This window comes from Lemur catta, chromosome 3 (genome assembly GCF_020740605.2).
Source record: "Lemur catta isolate mLemCat1 chromosome 3, mLemCat1.pri, whole genome shotgun sequence".
Classification (NCBI taxonomy): Eukaryota; Metazoa; Chordata; class Mammalia; order Primates; family Lemuridae; genus Lemur; species Lemur catta.
Window position 1 is genome coordinate 17823322 of NC_059130.1, and position 25635 is coordinate 17848956.

Sequence of the window (25635 nt, forward strand, 5' to 3'; positions counted from 1 at the left end):
CTGTTCCCGTAGTCTGGAATACATTACCACGCATTGATTTCATTTAGTCATTGCCTACTCATTTATCAGCTACCATGTCACTTCCCTGAGGAGCTTTTCCTCACCAGTCTCCAGGTTCTTTTGTTATATATTTTTATAGAGGCCTACTTATTTTCTTCAGAATACCAACTCAGTTTGAATTATACATTCAATGTCTGTCTCCCTTACTAGACTGTAAGCTCTATGAGAGCAAGAACCATGTCAAGTTTTCAAATCACCTCTGCTTGTCTTAATAAATACTGAAAGAATGAATGAATATTTACTGCATATAGTTATGTTCCAAATATAAACTTGTGAATATAAAGGGGCATATATATTATATTTCGTCAAATCTAAGACATCATTGATTTAAAGATGCACCCTTTTTCTTTACCTCTGAGAAAGAAAGAATGCTAACAAGTAACTTAGGATACCTATCGGTTGTAACGCGTATCTTGATTTCAAGGATGTTGATGTGAAAAATGTGCCTTTTACAATCAATGAAATGTAATTTTTTAAGAAAATGAGATTATATTTAATCAGTAATCTGCTTTTCTACTTAATATATTGCAAAACATCTTTACATGTCAGTAAATTTGCTTCTACCCTATCATTTAAAATGTTTGCATACTACTCTGTTATACAGATTTAATCCTGGATTTTAAAAATAAAGTATGCAAAAGAAGTTGATTGACATTTTAAAAATATCTTTCTATTTTGCTGATGCTCTATTTTAGTTTGCACTTATGTGCTTCCACAGATTTGAAGTAATACCTTGCTGTTGTGAGCAGGCCAGATTTGGCCTATAGGCTATGGTTTGCCAACCCCCTGCTTGACATTCTTAAAAACTTATTGAGGATTCCAAAGTTCTGTTTCTGTAGCTTATATCTGTTAATATATACAGATTAGAAATTAAAACAGAATTTTGGGGTTGGGGAAAGTGGGAAGTATGATTTATTTCCTTGCTTGCAAGTTTTTTACTTTCTAGTTTCACGTTAAGTATAACCATTCATAATATGGAATGGGGGTTGTAAAAAAATTTATCTCTTGCATTGCCCTTGGGTGGTGGGGGAGAGAAGAAAATCACCTCTTCTATTGCTTTTCTGGTTGGGGAGAATTACAGAAGCAGATAGAAGTGTGAATAATAAAACAAAATTTTAAAAACAAGAATATACAAGCCTGTTTCATAGCCCATTTCATTTCAGAGCTATGACATCATCACACATCATCTCTGGAAATCTCATGAGAAGAGTGTGAAAAAGGCAAATAACTTCTTATTATGAAAATAGTTTTTACTTCATAGACCTCTTGAAAGAGTCTTGGAGACCTCCAGAGGTTCCTCCAGACTATACTTTGAGAACTGTTAGCCTAGTTCATAGTAGGTGTTCAATAAAAGTTGAGTAAATTAAATATAGTACCTGCCCTGTACTGATGTTCCCTCCACTGATATGGGGGATTAAGTGCTAAATTTTATGGTATGAGGGATAAGTTCTGTGGCTATTTAGAGTAGAGGCAATTGACAAGAACCAGAATATCCAAGGAAGAAAGAGGTTTGAGGAAATTTTTCCTTAATCTTTCTAATTTGGTAGTGCATTGTAAAACAAAACAAACAAGAAAAAATTGGTAATACATGAAAAAGTATTTAGAAATTATTCTAGAAATCTAAAATTTTCTGAATTTTGTATTAGAAGTCTACAAAAATGCAAAAAAGATTACACTCAAAATTTTCAAAACTGGTTGTCCATGTAAATAACAGATATAGTAACAAGGAAGTTACTAAATAAATATTTGGGAATTCTTGTGGATGGGTTAACATATATGTATTTACAGATAAATTTCAGTTGTATTTATTAGAGATTTAATTTCTTTGTAATACCTTTCTTTTGGGGCCAGAGTTAATAATGTTTTAGTATAAAAAGTCTTTAATAATTTCCTTTTTCCCTCTAAATTAGTATTTGATTGTTTTGATGTTTCAGATTCGTTACATTTCACAAACACAAGGCTTGCCAGCTGAATATCTTCTCAGTGCCGGAACAAAAACAACCAGGTTTTTCAACAGAGATCCTAATTTGGGGTACCCACTGTGGAGGCTTAAGGTCTGTCTTCCTTGCTATACTACCTGGTCCTGTACTTCCCACCCCCAACTTTGAATTCACAGTTTAGTTATTAAATTCTGGAGGTAGAAGAAGGAAAAGTATGTTTGTAGGAGGAAACTTTTTGAAAAATTATTTCATTGTACCTTATTTGGCCTTGTCGTTAATTAAAAAACAAAACATTAAGTGCCTGTTCAGTTGACTGAGGTGATTTTGTATATGTTGAGTCAGCCGCTGATATGGGGTGTGGAAAGCAGAATTCACCATTAAGTGATATGAAGAACTAGAGACATTTAGTAATAACTGTTTTTTAGAGTCATTACTATCAATAAATATGATAAAATAACATAATTTTCTCACTGTCCACATCTAGGTCTTATATTTTTTTCTTGAAAAAAGTATCCAGTTTTTACTTCTGAGCCTACTCCTTTAACTTGAGAAATCTTTTAGTAATTTGATTACCCTTGTGACACTCTGCCTGAGACTGTTGAACAGTTAGCATTTGAGATATCAATTTATTTCAGAATAGCTTTAAGAGAGTAATGGTAATATCCCTTTTATCTGACATTTCTTCAGGAACTGTGCTGCATCATTGCTTGCATGTTTATTTTATCACTGTTAAAAGGGTGGCTAGATATCAAGGTCACATCTCTCCACCAGAAGATTTTCTGGTTATAAATTACTTTCATGTCTACCATCTATGGTTGGCAAGGTGACGACACTTAATCTCTTTGTATTCGGGCTTTGGTTTTGAATAAAATGTGAAAATAACATAGAGGTGGAATTTTTCCCCCCAAAATCCATATTTTATAGACACCCGAAGAACATGAACTGGAGACTGGAATAAAATCAAAAGAAGCTCGGAAGTACATTTTTAACTGTTTAGATGACATGGCTCAGGTGAGCATGGAAAGTTTCAGAAAGTCAGACATTTATATATTTCTTTAATCAGAGACACACTTCCATTTATTATACTAAAGACAAATTTAATCTGTTACCTTTCTAGTATTCATTTTCAGTTTTTACAGAAAAATGCATTAATATTATGCCATATATATACATATAAAAGAAAATTTGAATCCTAACAAAGTAACTTTTACAATTATATGCTTCTCCCTTGCTTTGCTTAACTGGTCTTGTTATATACCAACATTTTAAAATATTACTTATGAAGGTTTCTTTCTTGTCCCATTTTTTCTACTAAATAAATACTTACATAAGAGCTACATTTATTGATTGCTTATTATGTTACAAATTCTGTTTGAACACTTTACACTTGTGTCATTTAATATTTTCAACAGTGGAAACTTTTATATCTCAGTAATAACAGTCACTTTTGCTTAACTTGTTTATTTCAAATTTTTATGACAAGAATTTATCAGCTTTATTCTGCCACTAAATTTAAATAAAGATTTTAATTAGATGGCATAAAAAGAGCTTCCTCCTGTGAAATGATTACACTGTAATAGAAGGAATGTCCTCAGGTTTCTCTTTTGATGATTATATATATAGTTTAGAGGAAAAGCAGCTATTTAGTGTCAGCTTTAAAGGTTAAGTGAAGAAGTATAATATTTCTAAATTTTCCTCTGGAAGGTAAATATGTCTACAGACTTAGAGGGAACAGACATGTTGGCAGAGAAGGCGGATCGAAGAGAATACATTGATCTGTTAAAAAAAATGCTAACAATTGATGCAGATAAGAGAATTACTCCTTTGAAAACTCTTAACCATCAGTTTGTGACAATGACTCACCTTTTGGATTTTCCACATAGCAATCAGTGAGTATGGTATATTCTGGGGCTTTCTGACATGATGTGGTCCTTACAAGTAGAACTATCAAGTGAGCAGCAACTTTGGTGCTAACTGATGCTTTTCTTTCTCATTGAAAAATTATTATGTTAAAAATTAGATGTGTATTTTTACTCTTTATGATTATTAAAATCTTTTGACTCGTTTTATCTGAAAGTGCTTGGGAAAAAAACTTTGATCTGTGTTTATCTTGAGTTATTTGCTATCTGTTTAAATCTCAGCATTCACAAGTGAATCTTTAATCTCTTTTTCAGTGTTAAGTCTTGTTTTCAGAACATGGAGATCTGCAAGCGGAGGGTTCATATGTATGATACAGTGAGTCAGATCAAGAGTCCCTTCACTACACATGTTGCCCCAAATACAAGCACAAATCTAACCATGAGCTTCAGCAACCAGCTCAATACAGTGCACAATCAGGTATTCAGTAAATGATTTTGGAAACTCAAGCCTAAGTGGGGAAGAAACTTACTAAGAGTACAGAGTGAGGAACCAGTCCTTGTTATGGTGATATTGTTGCTTCCTAAGAATTTTCTACTTGGCAAAAGTTGATAGACTGATATTACCTACCACTCATGTGCTAACAAAAATTACATACAAAGACCTAATCCATGTCCTCATATGTCTTAGCACAGTCAGATAAATGGGGTCTGACTATTACACTGCTGTTAGTTATACTAACTTTGGCTAAATGACTCTTTCTCCCTGTTAGGAGAAGGATTTTACATATCTCATTACTGATTTGAAAGGTTTCCAAGTCATTGACTTCAAGGATGGTTTTGCATTTGTTTGCTAACCTGTAATATTTACAGTTCAAGCTTATTTCTGAAGATGAAAGCTTTCCAATTTCTTTGTTAGGTCTACTTTTTAAATGGAAGCGTGTATGAGATTTGGTGGGATCTTCTATCCATCTATTTTTTGTACAGAAGTAGTTGGGGTTTATATAGCCACAGCCAGTACAGGACTATTTGTTATTCTTTGTTTGCTTGTTCAACCTTATAATATTTCTTAAATTTAGGGACTTGGAAAATTTCTTAAGCTGAGAGTTATTTCAAGGATAGTTAAGATTATATTTTAAAACTTTGTCCTAAGTTTTTCTGGGTAAATTCTATATGTGTAAAAATATTGTCTGTCGCCACTTTATACCAGTGTACAAATATAATGCTTTTGTTTTTAGGCCAGTGTTCTAGCTTCCAGTTCTAGTGCAGCAGCTGCTACTCTTTCTCTGGCTAATTCAGATGTCTCACTGCTAAACTACCAGTCGGCTTTGTACCCATCATCTGCCGCACCAGTTCCTGGAGTTGCCCAGCAGGGTGTTTCCTTGCAGCCTGGAACCACCCAGATTTGCACTCAGACAGATCCATTCCAACAAACATTTATAGTATGTCCACCTGCGTTTCAAAGTAAGTGGGGAAACTCCTGTATCATATGATATTATATTAGACCTGCCTGCTTTAGGCAGATCTAGTTGTTTAGTTCTGATCTTTGACAAGTTTAAAGTCTATCTCTGATGATCAAGGTAACTGAAATTGGGTGATACCACAAAGTGGATTTCCCCTTCTTACATTGATTATTTATCTACTTATGATACTACCTGACATAGGAGCTCAATTTATGTTTCCTTAATTGAATTGCCTGATATCAGTTTTCTTGCTCATTGAATTCTTGTATCAGTGTCATATATCTCATATAAACATGTATCTGTCAATATGCTGAATGTATACATCTTAAAAAAAATTTGTTGAAACCAGAATTGCTATATATTGAATCTTATTTCCCATATCATTCTATTATAGAATTATGTTCCAAATGAAAGTAATTTTATTCTAAAATGTAAAAATCATGTTTAAGAATGTAGAAACCTCTTAAATTACATTCAGAAATCAAGATCATTATTTATTGACCTGAAAAATTCTGCAAGCTGAGATGCTCGTGTGGGGAAGGCATTAAGATTATCTGCTTCAGCTTATGAATCATAACATTGCCGCAAGCTCCTGTCAACAGAGGAACAGAATAGCTGAAGGAGGAGTCTGACTTCATGTGTTGCAATAAGATTTTAATTTTCACATTTCCATCCTCCTCTGTTTTCTCATTATTGTTTTGTAATCCAGTCTGTCTAGTCCTTTTGTTCTGAAATATGGGAAATGTATGTTTAATGATTTGATAAGCCATTTAGAAGATTAAATTATTTTAAACTATAGTCTGACAATACACTTGACTTCCCAATAGAAAGTCAGTGTCCATACCCTGTGAGAATAAACCAGGATTCAGGCTTCTCATAACACTTAACATAGAAGCAGGTATCATTTTTATCTTTTTATATCAGTTACTTATTGACTGTGACTCTTTTGTTTGTTTGGTTTCTGACAGAGTCGGAGCAAGCAGAAAGAAAAGAGGGGATAGGGGAGACTGAGAGATTACCGGGAGGACAGGAGAGCGATAGCGATGTAAACCAGGGAGAAACCACAGGGAGAGCGGAGGAGCAGATTCAAAATCCGTAAATGCAAATTTAGCCTGATTTACCAAATATTTTCTGCATATGCTTCATAATAGTAAATTCTGTGCTTTGGGTTGTCATATGTTGAGTAATTCTTCTACTGAACTTAGCAAATTAGCCACCCTTTCTTCCACCTTTTCCAAAGTGAGTTTCATTGGAACAATTTTCAGATGTGGTACCCTGAAGTTTTCTGCTGCTTCTCAGGTGACACTTAAGAGATGAAGCAGAATAACTTTTGAGTTCCTTTAACAAAACAAAATGTAAACTGAAGAGGTAGAGGGGAAAAATGGGATAACCCTTTTTGGTATAATTAGGTAAGTGTAAGCTTTGGAAATGTTTTTTCCTATCTAGGAAATCTGAATAACCTGAGGAGCTAGTAGAGCAAATTTTAAAATTTCCCAATGGGAGTTTTAAAATTAAGGTGATAATGATGATACATAATATGTACTACTATATGCCAGATAGTGTTCTAAGTGCTTTTACATATATTAATTCATCCTCACTAACAACCTTAGGTGGGTAATGTCATTAACCCCAACTTAAATAAATGAGAAAATTGAGCACGATTCCCTCATCTGTCTGAAGTATTATAACTAATTATGGCAGAACCCTGGTTTAAATCTAGGCAGTGGAACTCACAGCTTATGTATTTTGAAGTGTTATTCCATACTGCCTCTCAGTGTTTTAACTCACAGCTGTAAAGAGTTGTTGGTTCATTTGCCAACCTCCACAGTTTTCTGATTTCTACCCAGTAGTTCTGTATATTCCAGGTTGCCCACTTTTCTTTGACCATCTGTTATTTTACAAGGTGCCTCTACTTAGAGGATAGACCCTCATCAATTAGGCAATTTACCCTTCTTTCCATACATTCAAGGTTCTATACTTAAAGGGCAATGCTCAATAAAACAAAAATAACAGCAGAAAATGAAATTAATCCTTCTTAGGTCAGGATTCAGAGAGAACCTTCCAAAAGTGTTGCCTTTTGTTAATTCTTTGTTTCCACTTGTGCAAAGAGGGAACTAGTTTTAAACTAGCTTGCCTGCTGTGGCTTAGCCTAAATAACTGTAGCAGTCTGATACTTTAGAGTCACATTTGTAGGTCAGTACTATAAATCCTACTTTCGATACTATTTCAGTTGACCAAAATAGATAGACATTTTGTTCATTGGTTAACTATTATTCTGTAATTTTGTCCTTACTTTATCACCCTGGGAGCCATAGATTAACTTCTATAGTGAACATTTCCTCCTAAGTTTTCCCTCCATAGGTCCTACCAATTTTTAGGAGGCTATTATGATAACCTTGTCTCGTACTTAGGCATATATCCTGACACTGTAGACAAGCTTTCTTATGAGATAGCATTGCCTAAGGAAGCATGGCTGACAACTTGTTTATCTTAATATATGGATTTGTTATTTTTTATTTTTATATAAGTAGTACTTTTTAAAAAAGGTACTGGCAGAGTATTTTAATTCTGATTTTACTATTCCCTCTTGTTTTGTACATTTCTGGATTGTATTTTTCTTAACAATTTATTAAATTATTCATATATTCCTGAAGTGGAAAATTAGACGACTGACTTGCTGAAAATCACAGAATTATGATTAATGAATCATGCTTATTTCATACCTTCATAGTAATATTAGGAGAAATTAGTTGGTGATAGCTTAGAAAATGTCACTGAAGGAGTCTTCTAATTAAAATGTTCAGGCAGGGGATGGTGGCTCATGCCTATAATCCCAGCACTTTGGGAGGCTGAGAAGGGAGGATTGCTTGAGGCCAGGAGTTGAAGACAAGCCTGAGCAATGTAGCAAGAGTTTGTCTCTGCAAAAATATTTTAAAAATTAGCTGAGAGTGGTGGTGTGCACCTGTAGTCCTAGCTACTTGGGAAGCTAAGCTGAGGCAGGAGGATTGCTTGAGCATAGGAGTTTGAGGCTGTAGTGAGCTATGATCATGCCACTGCATTCCAGCCTAGATGACAAAGAGCAAGACCTTATCTCTTAAAATAAAAAAAGTTCATATCCTCACTTCACAAAATTGTAGGCATTAGTTAATTGGAGGCATAATAGAAAGCTAAATTCTCTATATTGACAGTTTTGATATGGTAGGTTTAGAAGAAAGCTGTTCCTTGGGAGAACTTTCTTGAGAAGGCTCTTTTCTCAAGTCTTGGCAAAAGGGAGAACTGTCTTTAACCCCTCTTTTCCCCCAGAATGAGATCTTCCTATTTGTAAGAAACATTTATGAATAAAAAGATAAAGAAGGCCTGGTCACTGTTTTAAAGGCAGCAAAATTCTTGATTTTCCTAGCTGCCCATTAACTACAAAAGAGGTTGATTAGAAATCTGTCAATGACAAGAGCAGATTTCTAAAATAAGTAGAAAAATGTTTTCATAAACCAAATGGTCTTTTAAAAATTTTTTATCCTAGGCATAATTTCTTCAGTTCACACACTGGTTAACGATAAATATATGACTAATTTGTAAACTACGTTACATTTTTTGAGGAGTAGGGAAAAACTTCCTTTAAAACATTTTAAATAAAAGGGTAACTTAGATTATAAGTTACTGAGCTTTTCATAATTTTTCTTACCTAATTAGCAAAAAATTAGTATTTGTCTTGCTTTTAAGAGATTATAGTTTTAAAAACACTGAAGTTTTTTTTTTGTTCCTGTAGTGGATTGAAAAATAAATGTAACTTACTAAGTGAAGGGTTTTATTTACTTTTGCCTATGCTGTCAGTGGGGATGGGATGAATGTTGTGTTTTAAATTTTGTAGCATAAAAAAATTTAGAATTCCCTTAAAACCAGCCCTCACTGTATCAAACGTCTTTCCATTAATCAAACCTGGAGGGAACCAAGTCTCCCTTTTATTAACTCCCAAGGCTTCTATGTATGAAACTTGGCTTAAGTGTCTCTAGAACTAAAACCTGAATAGTGATTATTTGAACAGAAAAGCTAAAAGCAAAAAAATCTAAAACAAACAGTACTCCCAGACCTAGCAAAGCAGTTTTAACTGTGATGCTGTTTTCCTCAGCTGGACTACAAGCAACAACAAAGCATTCTGGATTCCCTGTGAGGATGGATAATGCTGTGCCAATTGTACCCCAGGCACCAGCTGCTCAGCCACTACAGATTCAGTCAGGAGTTCTTACACAGGTAAAAGCCAGCTCAGTATTGCTGAAGCATTCTCGAGAATCAGATATTTTGTCCCAGAAAATGATATTTGCTTTGACTACAAGATCTTTCTTGGTCATGATTCAGTGGGCTCAAAATGAAGTAACTATATGGAACAATATACTCATTCCTAACACTGTTGCAACTCTGCCAGTGTCTTCCTTTGACTCGCACAGGTAAATATCCAGACGTTGAGAAACGGTCTTCTGAGTAAGTTTACTCTAATTTTGTGGTATGAATTTTTTTTAACCTTAGAGCTCTTAAAGATACAGTACATAGGCAACATTTTTAAAATATAAGGTTCCACTTTTGCTTCCTTTGTTTGTACCTTTTGCTTACTCTTTTAAAATTGCATCATGGTTAAGAGGCTGGATCACATCAGGAGGCCTCTTCAAGTATTACATTCCTTCATTTCTTGTGTTTAACCAGGCTATCAAAAGTTTTAAAACTTTATACTTGCCATGGAACATGCAACTAAGATGATTGAAAAAATCATGAAATATTTGTATATCAACAAATATTACATTTTAGATTCTATATGTAAATATTTGTGGCCCATAGGAAATTCTGAAATCCAAAAATCCTCTTTTGTGAGTAGTAGGAGCGATTTTTAATATCTTTGTTTCATAGAACTGATGCCCTGAGTCTGGCCCAAGAAGGATTCCTATGCTTTTTTGCTTCAGGCCATTGACATTTGACCTAGTGGGCCAATGCTCTACAGAGTTGAAGGGGGAAAGTTGTGTTTGGTACATACATTTTAGGTGGTAAGAAATTACTGGTTTTTGTCAGTAATAACTTGGGGGGAATGAGAACCCTTCTGAATCCAGATAACCTGCCTTCATGTTTGTTTCACTCACCTGCCTAATCTACGTTTCAGGGAAGCTGTACACCACTAATGGTAGCAACTCTCCACCCTCAAGTAGCCACCATCACACCGCAGTATGCGGTGCCCTTTACTCTGAGCTGCGCAGCCGGCCGGCCGGCGCTGGTTGAACAGACTGCCGCTGTACTGGTAATTCCCCTCACTTGATTGTGTTACTAACGGAGTTTCTTTGGTTTCTTTCTTTTTTATTTTTTCTTGTTTTTTTTTGTTCTGTTTTCTTCTGGTTTTCTCATTTTTCAAAAAAAATTTTTAGCTTAGTCTTTGCAGAGGGCATGGAAGCATGTGCCATCTTGTGGCTGTGTTCTTGCTACATCTTTAATGTCTCATTGTTTTCCTCCCCCAACATTTGCTGAAGCACTATTTGACTCTAATGTTCAGTGTAGCTCTGTAAGGAGCCAGATCCCTTGATTCTTTTTTGCCAGCCTAGTGTGATAAAAGCTCTTGGTGTAGCCTCAGAAGAGCTTCAACACTGTTATCTGCCCTTTTACCCTCTGATCTTTGAGAATGAAGGAAATGGCCTTTAGTTTGGCTCTACTGCAGGTACCCGGATGTTCAAAATTTGAACTCCTTGACAAGTTAGCTTTCTTCTTTTTTTGCTATTTTAAGCTTCTAAAACTGTTGTTTATGTAGAAATCCTTAAGATGCTCTTAATTTATTGCTTTATCTGTTGATATTAACCATCCTCCACATGAAGGTAGCTCTTTTTGCCATTCATGATCAGTGGCAGTTTATATTTTCCATTTAAAGATGTTCCCTTTTGTATGTAGATCATATTGTAGATCATTGTTGGTTGAAATTAATGATGAACTCATTTTTAGAGATTTTTGGACAAATTAATATATTTTACAAATAGGTCTTTATACAAAGGTAAAAATATAGCTGATGAATTATGCAAATAAATATCTTTGTTACTAACAGTCATGGGGAAAAGTTATTGAATGTAGCTGTAACTACAGTAGTATTAGGCTTAGAGATAGGAAATCATAAACAGGACTTTGAGGTGTATTTCAGGATTCATAAACTTAAGAGTGATATTTTGATGTGTTTTGGTTTATTTGGGGGCATTAGAATTATTTATTGGATATCCAGCATTTCATTATTTGAAATTTAAATTTAGGTAAGCATTTGAAAACCTAAAAGATACTATTGGACCCTGTTATTTCTCATTGTCAAAGTAGCTTTAAATTTCTTTTGTTGTTGCTCAAGTATTCATATGAATGAAAACACTTTCAGAAACATACTTTGGTCGGAATTTTTTTGGTTTTTAGTTTAAAAGTCTCTGTCACCTCCAGATTAATTTTCTCATAAGCATGAGATCTGAGTGCAAGGGAGTGAGATATATTTCCCACGTGATCTAAGCCACTGGTTTTAACTTGCTCACCTATAGTTTAGAGATTGGGATATTAGTTGACACTTCTCCTTTGCTGCTTTTCTTAAGTTTGCACTAGCCATTTGCTAAGCTTTGCATATTTTTGTTCTTCCTCTGTCAAAACAGTTCGTCGCTTGGAACGCCAGATTTCTGCCTCACGTTGGAATGTTATTTCTTGCTTTGTATTAAACTACATGCTTTGTCTTGTGCAGGTGTTGGCTTATGGAAAGACGCATGGTGTGACTTAACATACTTCTTTCATTTTTTGTTTTGTTTTGTTTTGTTTTAAATTCTGCTTATGGTAGCAGACGTGTTTGCAGTTTCTCTGCTTTGAAGGCGTCTTGTTTGGAACCGGTATTTGTAACAAGTGGATCTGTTACTTGCAGAAATATTTTTAAAATAGTGTGTTGATGGCCTTGCAATTTGAAATTCAAGAAACAGAACCATATGAATCCAAGCATTATAGGTAATTGTACTGCAGAATTCAAGTTTAAAAAGGAAACTTCCAAATCTGTTCCCATTTTTTCAGAAAATGCCAGAATTTCTGTAAGAAGTACAGAAAACATATTTGTTGCTCAATCTATTATTGCAGGTGACATTGCTTGTTAAAAACTACAAATGATGTATTTTCTTGTAATGATTAGTTTTTACGTTGTTTTCTACAAATGATACATAAAGCATATATTTTATGGAGCTATTAAAAACAAAACATGTTTTCTGCATCTATTTCTTAAGCATTTTACTTATTGCCTTATTGTTTAATTCTATCATATGGCTGTAAATGATGAAGTTTCTTTCTCTTGCTGGGATAAGCTTTTTTCCCAAAGGACTTGGCCTTTGGTCATCCACATCTGGCTCCATTTTCCAAGCACTACCCCTTTAAAAAAGGAAACTACTCTTTATTCTGCTCTTTGTTTTATGGGTTGAATTAACCTGATGTCTTATCTCATTGGCACTCAAATTTTATAGTTCCTATTTTTAATCTCAAGGGAGTCCTCTTAACTCTTTCTAGGGATATATTTTAGAATTGTTGCAAAAATGAAACTCCAGCATTTAACCAGAGCTTACCTCTGAACTTTGACTCCTTTTCTCTACAGTATAATAGAAACTCTTAACTGCAGGGATCTTCTTTTCTTTAATACCCTGTGGTCAGGTTATGGAGATGGCCAAGAGAAAGCAGTATGTTTTCCTTCCCCATTCATAAGACTTGTAGCCTTGAGCCCCTCTGACCTTTCTTTTTTAATCTCTGCAAGTTAACAATCTACAAGCAACTTCTTTTAAGATACAAATTTTTCTTTCTTTTAAAACAGAAGAAAAAGCCAAGAATGAGTCAAGTCTGGATCTTTTTGTGTGTGTTTCCTTACAGCAGGCTTGGCCTGGAGGAACTCAGCAAATTCTCCTGCCTTCAACTTGGCAACAATTGCCTGGGGTAGCTCTACACAACTCTGTCCAACCCACAACAATGATTCCAGAGGCCATGGGGAGTGGCCAGCAACTAGCAGACTGGAGGCAAGTGCCCTAAGTTACTCTGGGAGATTTGTAAAGGAAGATCCCTTAGGGTACGAGCACTTGATGATATGGAGAGCAAATAGAAAGAAAATAAAGGAAAATTCATCTCTTTTTGAAATCCTTTAAGAAAAGAACCCGTATCAGGCTAGGAAATAGAGTTATAAGAAAACTTTGAATATAGGGAAATAATAGGTTCTAACGTTAGGAATCATTTACTCCAGATTTAAAGAAGGTCTTAAGCAATTAAATATCCCTATAGTGAGATCCTAAAGCCTGGTAATCCAGGTGCCCTGCTTTAAAAATAAAATGCAGCTGTATTTGGTTAATTGATTTTAATACCTGTTTGTTCCTGATTTTCCAATGGTTTTAGGATTCACTCTTCTCTTTTTATTGGCACAGGAATGCCCACTCTCATGGCAACCAGTACAGCACTATCATGCAACAGCCATCCTTGCTGACTAACCACGTGACATTGGCTACTGCTCAGCCCTTGAATGTTGGCGTTGCCCATGTTGTCAGACAACAATCCAGTTCTCTTCCTTCGAAGAAAAATAAGCAGTCTGCTCCAGTGTCTTCCAAGTAAGTCTGTGTTAGAGCTGATAGTTAAAAATGTGCCAGATATGTTGCCTGGTATTTGGAGTGCTGTGATATGGACACTTTGGTGTGAAGTAGCAGCTACCTGCCAAATTGAGGAAGAGGCAATCTTTTCATCTGCGCATGCACACCAGGTGTGCCCAGGTCATGATAGTTCTTTCTCCCTGCTGCCACTTTGAATCCAGGCCTTCTTTATGATGTTTTTATTTTTCTGCCCACTTTACAGTGTGAACTTTAACCATAGAGTAAAGGGCTTACAAAAGTAAAATTTCTGTTTATTTTAGTGTTTTTGTCCCTGGAAACTCTGGCCAGAGTGGTTAGTTTGATTTTCTTTGGAACTTTTATAGTAAAGTGTGTTAGCTTAATGATTAGGTAAAAAGGAATCAAAGAGCAAATTGGAGAGCAGTCTGAGGGAAAGGCGTACAGTGTGGGAGGCTAAAGACTGAACCATCTTTCCTCGTGAACTTTTCCTACAGGTCCTCTCTGGATGTTCTGCCTTCCCAAGTCTATTCTCTGGTTGGGAGTAGTCCCCTCCGCACCACATCTTCTTATAATTCCCTAGTCCCTGTCCAAGATCAGCATCAGCCAATCATCATTCCAGATACTCCCAGCCCTCCTGTGAGTGTCATCACTATCCGAAGTGACACCGATGAGGAAGAGGACAACAAATATAAGCCCAATAGGTAAGAGAGATGAATGGTTCCTAGGCTCTTTGGTCTTTTGGCTTCAGGCAAGTGGCATAGTTTTGGCTATGAAAGAAAGGACTAAAAAGTATTGTGGAAGTGTAGCCTTGGATGAGTCGGCCAAAATGCCTTAAGTTTTCATAATCAAGCATTGTCAGGTTTTTTTTTTTATAATATTATACATGTTCATCAGTTATATCAGTCTTTCAGATATGTTAGAGAACAGGTTTATAGTATTAAGTTGATAAGCTACTAGGGCTTGAAATGCACATTACACTACAGACATGATCCCTGCCTTCAAGGAACTTTATGGTCTGAAAACAGATAACCATAACAGAAGCACATAAATGAAGTTAATTGGAATGAGTAGGTAGATAAGAAATTATTTGAAATTTGTGCAATTTCTTAATCTGAAAAGGCCTCTTGGGAAGAGGTAGAACTTTAAGTAGGGCTGTCTTCCTTTTCCCTTTTGCTATATGATCTGAAAGCTTAAGAAATTAAGTACCAGATTGTTTCCTCTTATCCTAATACCTTAGTCTGAGTCCTTAACTGAGAAGTTAACTAAAAGGGAGTGGGTAAGTTTAAAAAGTGGATACACATCTCTCTCTTAGTATGAACATAATCAACTGCCTTGATTGTTCTATGTTGTATTCTTCACTGGGTTTTTGGTGTTAGGCATGTGGAAGAGGGAATAACCCTGCTTTTACCTGAAAAGATAGGATTCATACATGAAAGTAATATGCAAGTGAGTTTAAATAAATTTGAAAGAGTAAATTTGGAGTAAATTTAGAGCTTATTAGGTCAAAGAGACTGTTTGTAAGATGGTGGACTTGAAACTAAGTTTTGAAAGTGGTCATTAAACCAATTTGGGGAAGAGAAAAAGTAAACCTTCTAGTGAGGAAAAGCGGCATAATTGTGGCAAAAGTGTTGTATGAGGCATAACCAGCATGATTGCTTTGACTGGAGCCAAGCCTATCAAAAACCAAGGAAAAGCTAAAGTTAGTAAGGTGGGAATCAGTTAGTGAAGGAACCTTAAAAAAAAAAAAGTATGTGGTCAGAAGTTTGATTAGATATAATAAGGAATCAATAGTCTAGAAGGATGATATAAAAAAAAGTGATGTTTGAAGAATATTAGTGAAATAACTGTGAATAGGAATGGCTAAGAGGCAACACAAAGTAGGTGTTAGAGGTGTGGCCTCTGGAGACATTCTGTTCTGGTATGAATCCCATCTTCATTACTTACCACTTGTGTGACTGGACACGTTTCTTAATCTCTTTATGCCTCAGTTTCCTCATCCGCAAAATGGGGATAATAGTACGTATTTCATAGGATTGTTGTAAGGATTCAGTGAGATGTATATGGAACATTAGAATAGTGCTTGATACATAATAAGCACTTAGAAGTTTCCTGCTGCTGTTATTCTTACCATCATTATCATCATTGTTATAATGGGAGGACCAGAGACCATCTCAGAAACATTGCTTAAAAGGGTAATTGAACTTTTATGTATTTTTCTTCTCTTCAGCTCTGGCCTGAAGCCGAGGTCGAATGTCATCAGTTATGTCACTGTCAATGATTCTCCAGACTCTGACTCTTCTTTGAGCAGCCCTTATTCCACTGATAATCTGAGTGCTCTCCGGGGCAATAGTGGACCCCTTTTGGAGGGGCCTGGCAGAGTTGTGGCAGATGGCACTGGCACCCGCACCATCATTGTGCCTCCACTGAAAACTCAGCTCGGTGACTGCACTGTAGCAACCCAGGCCTCAGGTGAGTATGTCTTCACAGCTGGAGTTGAATTCTCCTTTGATGTGTACATGCTTAATATTTTGCTATAATCTGTTTGTGTTAGTGGTAGAGACCAGTGGGCATAGATATTCTTAAAGTGTACTTAATTCAGAAATCATTTCCCTGCTGTGTGAAATTATTTTTGGCTATCAGTTTATCTTCCTATATTTATTTTCCTTGAATTAATATAAAAATGACATTTTAGTCTCAAAAACACATTCAATCTAGATGTGGACAGGACTTCACAGTATTAAAAATGACTGCAAAAGTGTTTTAGAAAACAGTTACATCCTTTAGATTTTTTTCTTGCTCAATGGCATAGCAATGATGCTTTTGTTGGTTTTATTATCAACCTAATTACCTTCATCTTTTTTGCTCTGTTAGATACTGGGTTTAGGCTTTCTGGTTCAGTTACTGTTAGTTGAGTAATACTAGCTACAGTAACAAATCCCAAATTTCTGTGGCTTAACATAATAGAACTTTACTTCTCACTCATATAACCTCCCAGTGCAAGTGTTCCTGGTTGGTAGGCCTTCAATGAATTAGGACCAGAGCCTTGAGCATCCAGATCCTAACCTGAACTGGGTTAGGATCTATTCCGCTAAGAGGCAGAGGGATGGGTGGCTGACTTCTGATAGCACTCAGTGCCAGTCTGGGAGATTCTGTGCTGTAGCAGTCCAGAAACTGTACAAGTCAGGACCTCAACAGTGAGAAGGAGATAGAAAGTTTGGAGGAGGCACACACATTTCTTAACCTCTTTAGCTTGGAAATGTGAACACTTCTCACATGGCCCCACTTAGAGTCAAGGGGCTGAGGAAATGTAGTCTTGTCTAGGCAGCTGCTTCTCAGTGGCAACTTTACACCAAGGAAGAGGAGCATGAATTTTGCTGTCAGCATAGCCATCTATGCCATACTTGCATAAATAATGTTTTGTTATGGATTATGTTACTTCCATAGGCATAATAAACAGGTTCTGACTTAAAGATACTGTGGTAAGCCTCAGTGTGACTTTTCTCCTCTGAAGTAGACAACAGTCCCATTGCAGACAAGGGAGAAGTTCCTGATGTGAGGCTACTGAACAGAATTATGAGGACCTCTGTCCACTCTTGGGCCCAAAGAATATAGGCTATTCCAAGTCAGTGAATAAATGCTCCAGTTTTCCTCATGGGAACACAGAAGGAAGCAAAATTTTATATTCAACTGTCCTATAATTTCTTAGAATTTGAAGAGAGTAAGTGCCCAACAGGATAGAATCTTGCATGTCTTTAAACACTTTTGACACTTAAATATCCTAAGAATTACCAATATCTTTCTGAGCTTCACATTGTCATTTATGTACTTGTTTAATCCCTTTCTACATCAAACTGTAGGCTCCTTGGGGGTAGGGACTGTCTTACTTATGCTTGCATTTCTAGTAATTCCTTGTCCATAAGAAGAGATTAGGTAATATTTACTCAAGTGAACCTTTTGAAGATCCTTTGTGAAGTTTTATGCAAAGAAAGAAAAGAAATTGGTGATATAGTTTCTGTTGTTCTGGTGTAAATGGAATTAAGTAAGGTACACGTGAGACCTTAACTCTTGCAAACTACTACAAATGTGGACTGATTAATACACCATCTGAGGTTAGCTCAGTGATACTGAGCAGGTATCTGTGCATCACTAAGCCCTGACCCTTTTTTAGGTCTCCTGAGCAATAAGACCAAGCCAGTGGCCTCAGTAAGTGGGCAGTCATCTGGATGCTGTATCACCCCTACAGGGTATCGAGCTCAACGCGGGGGGACCAGTGCGGCACAGCCACTCAACCTTAGCCAGGTAAGCGCTAGGGGCTGCTGCCTTCTGTTTGGGGCCCCCCCTGTTGTTACTCTCTGGAGAACCCTGCTTCTGGCTGGACTGCTGAATAAAGCCAAATGAAGCCCCTTTTGTGTCAAACAATTTGATGTTCTGTGGCCTGCGTCGTATCTGCACATGCTGTGTCTCTTCATTCAGTCTGTGTGTTCAGGATGTACAGTCCGGATTTTCCATCAGACCTCCATAGTATATCTGGAAGATTAGAGAAATGTCTGGAATTTAGAAAGAGCCCAGGATGCTTTAGGCATGCCTGTTTCTGTATCACCACATGCTTTGAGACCAGATTCTTTTCCTTTATCTCCCAGGCCATAAATAACCTGAACCTAACACTGTTTACTTAAGTCAAGAGACAGTGAAAAGCTTTTTGACCATTTATTCAACTGGTTCTAGTCCCACCTGTTGCTAGAGTCTGGGATTTGGGGATCCCCCTTCACTGCCCATCTGATCTGATGGGGTGGTGAGGGTCATTTTATTCCATTTGTGTTTACTCTTTCCTCAGCTAAAATTTTGGTGCTTGTATGTCTACCAGTAGTGAGAAATTGTCCATGTGAGGGTGTAGCTCTGTGAGAGAGAGTGCGCACATGCAAGTGCAGATGTAAGTGCATGTGTTTTAGGCTCCATGTTTCAAAAGGGATATGAAGAACTCAGAGGAGAACAAAAGGAAACAATGGAAAGAAAGAAAGGTTAGGAAAAATTCAAGTTCACTGATGCCAGAATAGGGTGAGTTGAGTCAATAGTTATTGACTTGCATGAGTGGAGAACCCTATGAACCATTGGTTCTCCCCCTTCCTCTGTTGTACTTAAGAGCAAACTGCTGTTAACCTGAACTGGGTTAGGATCTGTTCCGCTAAGAGGCAGAGGGATGGGTGGCTGACTTCTGACAGCACTCAGTGCCAGTCTGGGAGATTCTGTGCTGGAGCAGTCCAGAAACTGTACAAGTCAAGACCTCAACTCTTACTTTGGCCTTTGGTGCCCTGAGCCAGAGTGACCTCAAGATTCTTCACTCCCTTCTTCCTCCTTCCAGAACCAGCAGTCATCGGCAGCTCCAACCTCGCAGGAGAGAAGCAGCAACCCTGCCCCCCGCAGGCAGCAGGCGTTTGTGGCCCCACTCTCCCAAGCCCCCTACGCTTTCCAGCATGGCAGCCCACTACACTCGACGGGGCACCCACATCTGGCCCCAGCCCCTGCTCACCTGCCAAGCCAGGCTCACCTGTATACGTATGCTGCCCCCACCTCTGCTGCTGCACTGGGCTCCACCAGTTCCATTGCTCATCTTTTCTCTCCCCAGGGCTCGTCAAGGCATGCTGCAGCCTATACCGCTCACCCTAGCACTCTGGTGCACCAGGTCCCTGTCAGTGTTGGGCCCAGCCTCCTTACTTCTGCCAATGTGGCCCCTGCTCAATACCAACACCAGTTTGCCACCCAGTCCTACATTGGGTCTTCCCGAGGCTCAACAATTTACGCTGGATACCCGCTGAGTCCTACCAAGATCAGCCAGTATTCCTACTTGTAGTTGATGAGCATGAGGGAGGAGGAGTCATGGCTGCCTGCTCTTGGCCTACTCCTGAATTCTTAATAATGGGCTATGGTGAGCTCCTCCCTTACCCTCTCTTGAAACTTCTTAGCCAGCAACTTGTTCTGCAGGGGCCCACTGAAGCAGAAAGTTTTTCTCTGGGGGAACCTGTCTCAGTGTTGACTGCATTGTTGTAGTCTCCCAAAGTTTGCCCTATTTTAAAATTCTTTATTTTTGTGACAGCATTTTTGGTATATGGAAGAGTTTAGATGCCCATCTTCTGCAGTTACCAAGGAAGAGAGATCGCTCTGAAGTTACCCTTTGAAAAAATATTTTGTCTCTCTGACTTGATTTCTATAAATGCTTTTAAAAACATATGAAGCCCCTCTTTATTTAACTTTGTTTTATTGTGATTGCTGGTCAGAGGAAAAATGCTGATAGAATGACTTAAATCTGGTAACAAGTGAGAAAAGAAAAATCATTACTTTTTGTTTGTTTAAAAACTGAGACTTACTTGCCTATTTCATTTTAAACTCAGCTTATGTAAGTCTATATTTTAATATCAGGCATTTCTCCTCAAAATTTCATCTTTGTTCATGGGACATGTAAACTTAGTGTTTTAGTTTTGTTTTTATGTCACATTATACTTAATGGGCAATTGTTATTTTTGCAAAACTGGTTACATATTACTCTGTGTTACTATTGGGATTCTCTCAGTTGCTTCTGTGTTTATTATCAAGTGATGTTAAAAAGGCAGCTCACCATTTGCTGGTAACTTAGTGTGAAAGAATCCATACCTATGGTGAAAGCACCAAGTATTCTTTTTAAATGAAGCACCATGAATTTTTTTTTAAATTATTTTTTAAAAGTCCTCCCTCTGATTCAGCTTAAATTTTATCATTGGAAAAGCCATTAAGGTGATTATTGTATGGTGATGGTTATTTTATTATATGCAAAATCTCTATTATGAGATACTAGCAGTGATGAGCTTTGCCTAAAGGTTGTTGGCATTGATGAGCTTTGCCTAAAGATTAGTATGAATTTTCAGTAATACACCTCTGTGTGTTTCCTTTGTCTCTCCCTTCTGTTTTATGTGATTTGTTTGGGGAGAAAGCTAAAAAATCTGAAACCAGATAAGAACGTTCTTGTGTATAGCTTTTATACTTTAAAGTAGCTTCCTTTGTATGCCAGCAGCAAATTGAATGCTCTCTTATTAAGACTTATATAATAAGTGCATGTAGGAATTGCAAAAAATATTTTAAAAATTTATTACTGAATTTAAAAATATTTTAGAAGTTTTGTAATGGTGGTGTTTTAATATTTTGCATAATTAAATATGTACATATTGATTAGAAAAATATAACAAGCAATTTTTCCTGCTAACCCAAAATGTTATTTGTAATCAAATGTGTAGTGATTACACTTGAATTGTGTATTTAGTGTGTATCTGATCCTCCAGTGTTGCCCCGGAGATGGAATTTTTGTCTCCATTGTATTTAAACCAAAATGAACTGATACTTGTTGGAATGTATGTGAACTAATTGCAATTATATTAGAGCATATTACTGTAGTGCTGAATGAGCAGGGGCATTGCCTGCAAGGAGAGGAGACCCTTGGAATTGTTTTGCACAGGTGTGTCTGGTGAGGAGTTGTTCAGTGTGTGTCTCTTCCCTTTCTCCCTCCTTCCCTTATTGTAGTGCCTTATATGATAATGTAGTGGTTTATAGAGTTTACAGTGAGCTTGCCTTAGGATGGACCAGCAAGCCCCGGTGGACCCTATGCTGTTCACTGGGATTCATCAGAACAGGATTAGTAGCTGTGTTGTGTAAATGCATTGTTCTCAGTTTCCCTGCTGACATCGAAAAGTAAAAACAGCAGCTTTTCTCCTTTACCATCACCTCTACCCCTTTCTATTTTGGATTCTCAGCTGAGTTCTCACAGAAGCATTTTTCCTATGTGGCTCTCTCACTGTGCGTCGCTACCTTGCTTCTGTGAGAATTCAGGAAGCAGGTGAGAGGAGTCAAGCTAATATTAAATATTCATTTCCTTTTTTTTTAAAAGTATGTGCAATCATTTTTAGAATGAGATTTTTTTTTTCTTTTTCCCATGTGGCAGTTCTTCCTGCAAATAGTTGACATTCCTAGTAAAATATTTGCTTGTTGAAAAAGAAAAGCATATAACAGATGTGTTTATACCAAAGAGCCTGTTGTATTGCTTACCATGTTCCCATACTATGAGGAGGAGTTTTGTTGTGCCACTGGTGACAAGGAACTCACAGAAAGGTTTCTTAGCCGGTGAAGAATATCAAGAAGGAACCAAAGCCTGTTGAGTCATTGGGGCTTTTGAGGTTTCTTTTAAACAACTTTGTATATTCTTGGGGCCCTTCAAGCTGTAAAATTGTCCTTGTATTCTCAGCTCCTGCATGGATCTGGGTCAAGTGGAAGGTACTGGGGATGGGGACATTCCTGCCCATAAAGGATTTGGAGGAAGAAGGTTAACCCTAAGATACAGATGTGTTCCATCTGAATTGAAAATCATATATTTGAGAGATAATTCTAGGAGTGGTTCTGTGTAGAGATGGTGTTAAGGAGGTGCAGGATGGAGATGGGAGATTTCTGGAGCCTGGTCAGCAAGCTCTGTACCAGGTTGAACACCGAGGAGCTGTCAAAGTATTTGGAGATTCTTTATCGTAAGGAGTAAGGGCTTCCAAGATGGGGCAGGTAATCAGTACAGCCTACCAGGAACATGTGTTTTCTGTATTTTTTTCATCATTATATTGAGTTGTATTTTCAGTACTATATTGGTCAAGACAGCCAAGCAATTTGTATAGTTTCTGTCACTAGTGTTATACAATTTTCTGGTCAGTGTGTGTGGTCTCTGTGTCTCATTTTTGCCAAGCACATTCTGATTTTCTTGTTCAAACACAGGTCTAGTTTCTAATGGAAACATTTTTTGTTCCTTGTCTTTCCTCTACAAGGGATAAGATTTGTTGTTTTTTAAAGAAATGAGATGCAGAAAAACAAAACAAAACCCCACTCCTGCCCCCCAGTCCAATAAGTAGATACCATTTAAGATAGGAGTCTAACTCCATGGGAAAAGGTAATACAAGAGCCTCTATCATTACCTTAATCACCTGACTAGCAGTGTGTGGCTTTAAAAACTTTAGAGATTTTCAGTCTTACTCTGCAAACTGGCATTTCAGATCTACCAAGATAAACACCCACCTGTGTCTGCTGAATGTGTATGTGCTCAGTGTGGCTTTAGATTCTGTCCTTGAGGCTTAACACTGCTGGCCCTGACAGCATGGGGTAAGCCCCATGAATTTAGCGAGCAGCTGGCCTGGGTCACAGTGGCCTGACCTTAAACCAGCTTAAGGCTTTAAGTCCTCTCTCAGAACTTGCATTTCCAGCTTCTCCCCTTCCAGGTGAGAGAGGAAGTGGGGAAGGGTTAAGTATAGCCACTCTGGGCTCATCCAGACACTTGATCACTCCGTAGTTTTTAATAGCTCCCAGGAGGTGATAACACTCTCAGTGCTCAGCTGAAATACCAACCCCAGGAATAATAACTCCATTTCAAACTGTTCTGGCCATTCCAAGCCTGTTTTTGTGATTGCTCATCCATCGTCCTCCGCTAGAGGGGCTAAACTTGACTGCCCTTAGCCAGGCAAGCACAGTAATGTGTGTTTTATTCAGCATTATTATGCAAAAATCTACTAGTTGAGATGGTTTGTTTTAGGATAGGAAATGAAATTGCCTCTCAGTGACAGGAATGGCCCGAGCCTGCTTCCTATTTTGATTTTTTTTTTAAACTGATGGATGGTGCAGCATGTCTACATGGTTGTTTGTTGCTAAACTTTATATAATGTGTGGTTTCAATTCAGCTTGAAAAATAATCTCACTACATGTAGCAGTACATTATATGTACATTTATGTAATGTTAGTATTTCTGCTTTGAATCCTTGATATTGCAATGGAATTCCTACTTTATTAAATGTATTTGATATGCTAGTTATTGTGTGTGATTTAAACATTTTTTTGCTTTCTCCCTTTTCTGGTTGTGCGCTTTCGTTTACAACAAGCCTCTAGAAACAGATAGTTTCTGAGAATTACTGAGCTGTTTGTAATGCAGATGTACTTAGGGAGTATGTAAAATAATCATTTTAACAAAAGAAATAGATATTTAAAATTTAATACTAACTATGGGAAAAGGGTCCATTGTGTAAAACATAGTTTATCTTTGGATTCAATGTTTGTCTTTGGTTTTACAAAGTAGCTTGTATTTTCAGTATTTTCTACATAATATGGTAAAATGTAGAGCAATTGCAATGCATCAATAAAATGGGTAAATTTTCTGATTCACGTGGCTGTTTTTTACTTCTCTTATGGGGTACAAAGGAGATCATCAGATGACATCTTTGGAGTGGCTAAACACCCTGCATTTGGACATGAGTAGAGTATTAGAGATAATTTCTTTCTCTGTACAAATACCAATAATGGAAATGAATAGGGTTTTTATAGGGAATACTTCACAAGAATGTAGTGTCTATGGCCTTTTACTTTAAGATTGTCTGGATCTGACCCTTTGAAAGAGGTAGGAAACTTCTGAGACAGGATAATTAAACTTTGTTTCCTAGCATATTTCACCAAACATCTAAAAGTAGCAGAATGAAAATAAAAGTCACCACAGGAAGATGCTATTTTTTCCCTCCTTTCAAGTTGTACAATTATAGCAGTGTAGAGGCAGAGCACCTCTGATCAGATTTCTCTTCATTATAAAGCGAATAAAATTTCTCCTCATAAAGAAATAGGGGTTTGTCTAGATTATTCACTGCAAGTCTCTGAATAAACGCTGTATTTGTTGGACTTTTTTTGACACCTATGTTTTAGGCCAAGTCTACCTTATAGTGCTATTAATTCATTTTGGGCTCCTGCAGTCCTAGTTGGGATACAGAAATGAGAAATACCTAGAAATACCCTTTTGGACCATTAACTAGGAGTAATGATCAATAGTCTGTTTTCTCCCAGTAGTAGGGAGGCCAGAATACTTTTATTTTAATTTAGACTGCAACATATATATATATTTTAATTTTTTTCCTAAAAAAATGAATGTAAATTAGTGTGAAGTTGCTGAACACTCCTCAGTTTTGGTAAGAGAATAACTTGGCCACTTTCAGGCAAAGGAAAGCCATGTAGAATGGCGCTGCTGTCAGTCTCATTTCCAGATAATTAAGAGTTACTTTTATTGACTTCTCAATGACCTGTTTTTTACCTCAGTTATATTCTCTTCTTTGGGCTAAATCAAAGATATTGGCATAGTCCCCAAAGTAGTACTTAGGTCGTCTGTGGGAAATCTGCATTTTAGTGAGGAAAACCCCTGTAAATTCAATCTACTTGGCTTTGTGGAAAATATTCCACATACAGTGAAGTCTAAGCCTTGGTTTCTCTATTAATCCTGAGAGATGACACCAGGTGCTTAGCACAAGGTGGCGCCAATGAGCTGCAGAAGTTAGACTCAACCACTTTAGCCTTTTTTCCTTCTTTCTCCCCACCAACCTCATTTACTCTGCTTCCAGCTTCCATTAAACAAGGCAAAAAACAATCCATTCTATTATTGCAGGGAACGGGAAGGATTCATGAAGGATGTCAGTTTCTTAAGAAGTCAACATTGGAAGCATTCTCCTAAATCAAGGAATAGAGTTTGCTGAGTTTTCTCTGGGGTCTCTGCTTCCTGCAGCTAGCTCCTTTCCCTGGGTGATTGACTGCCCAGAAGGCCTCTGCCTTTGGGTTTCCATCTCTTTCCCCTCCAAGGGAGCCTACCGCCTAGGCGGGAGGTGGTTAAGGCTTCTGGCTGCTGTGCAATGAGGCC

General features: G+C 37.2%; 1 protein-coding gene across 4 annotated transcripts in view; it reads left to right on the plus strand.

Annotated features, from left to right (window-relative positions):
• Positions 1 to 24124, plus strand: part of HIPK1 (homeodomain interacting protein kinase 1) — a 45037-nt gene extending 20913 nt beyond the window's left edge. For 2 of the 4 annotated variants that reach the window (XM_045546864.1, XM_045546865.1), the window contains exons 4-16: positions 1995 to 2114; positions 2925 to 3011; positions 3705 to 3889; positions 4175 to 4337; positions 5095 to 5320; positions 9446 to 9567; positions 10463 to 10597; positions 13204 to 13346; positions 13746 to 13925; positions 14417 to 14623; positions 16150 to 16391; positions 18091 to 18221; positions 19282 to 24124. In XM_045546864.1, the coding sequence (XP_045402820.1) occupies positions 1995 to 2114; positions 2925 to 3011; positions 3705 to 3889; positions 4175 to 4337; positions 5095 to 5320; positions 9446 to 9567; positions 10463 to 10597; positions 13204 to 13346; positions 13746 to 13925; positions 14417 to 14623; positions 16150 to 16391; positions 18091 to 18221; positions 19282 to 19770 (2430 nt within the window). In that variant the 3' untranslated portion in view covers positions 19771 to 24124. The remainder of the gene's footprint in view (positions 1 to 1994; positions 2115 to 2924; positions 3012 to 3704; positions 3890 to 4174; positions 4338 to 5094; positions 5321 to 9445; positions 9568 to 10462; positions 10598 to 13203; positions 13347 to 13745; positions 13926 to 14416; positions 14624 to 16149; positions 16392 to 18090; positions 18222 to 19281) is intronic. The other 2 variants (XM_045546866.1, XM_045546867.1) reach the window with 2 other exon arrangements.
• Positions 24125 to 25635: the final 1511 nt, after the last annotated feature.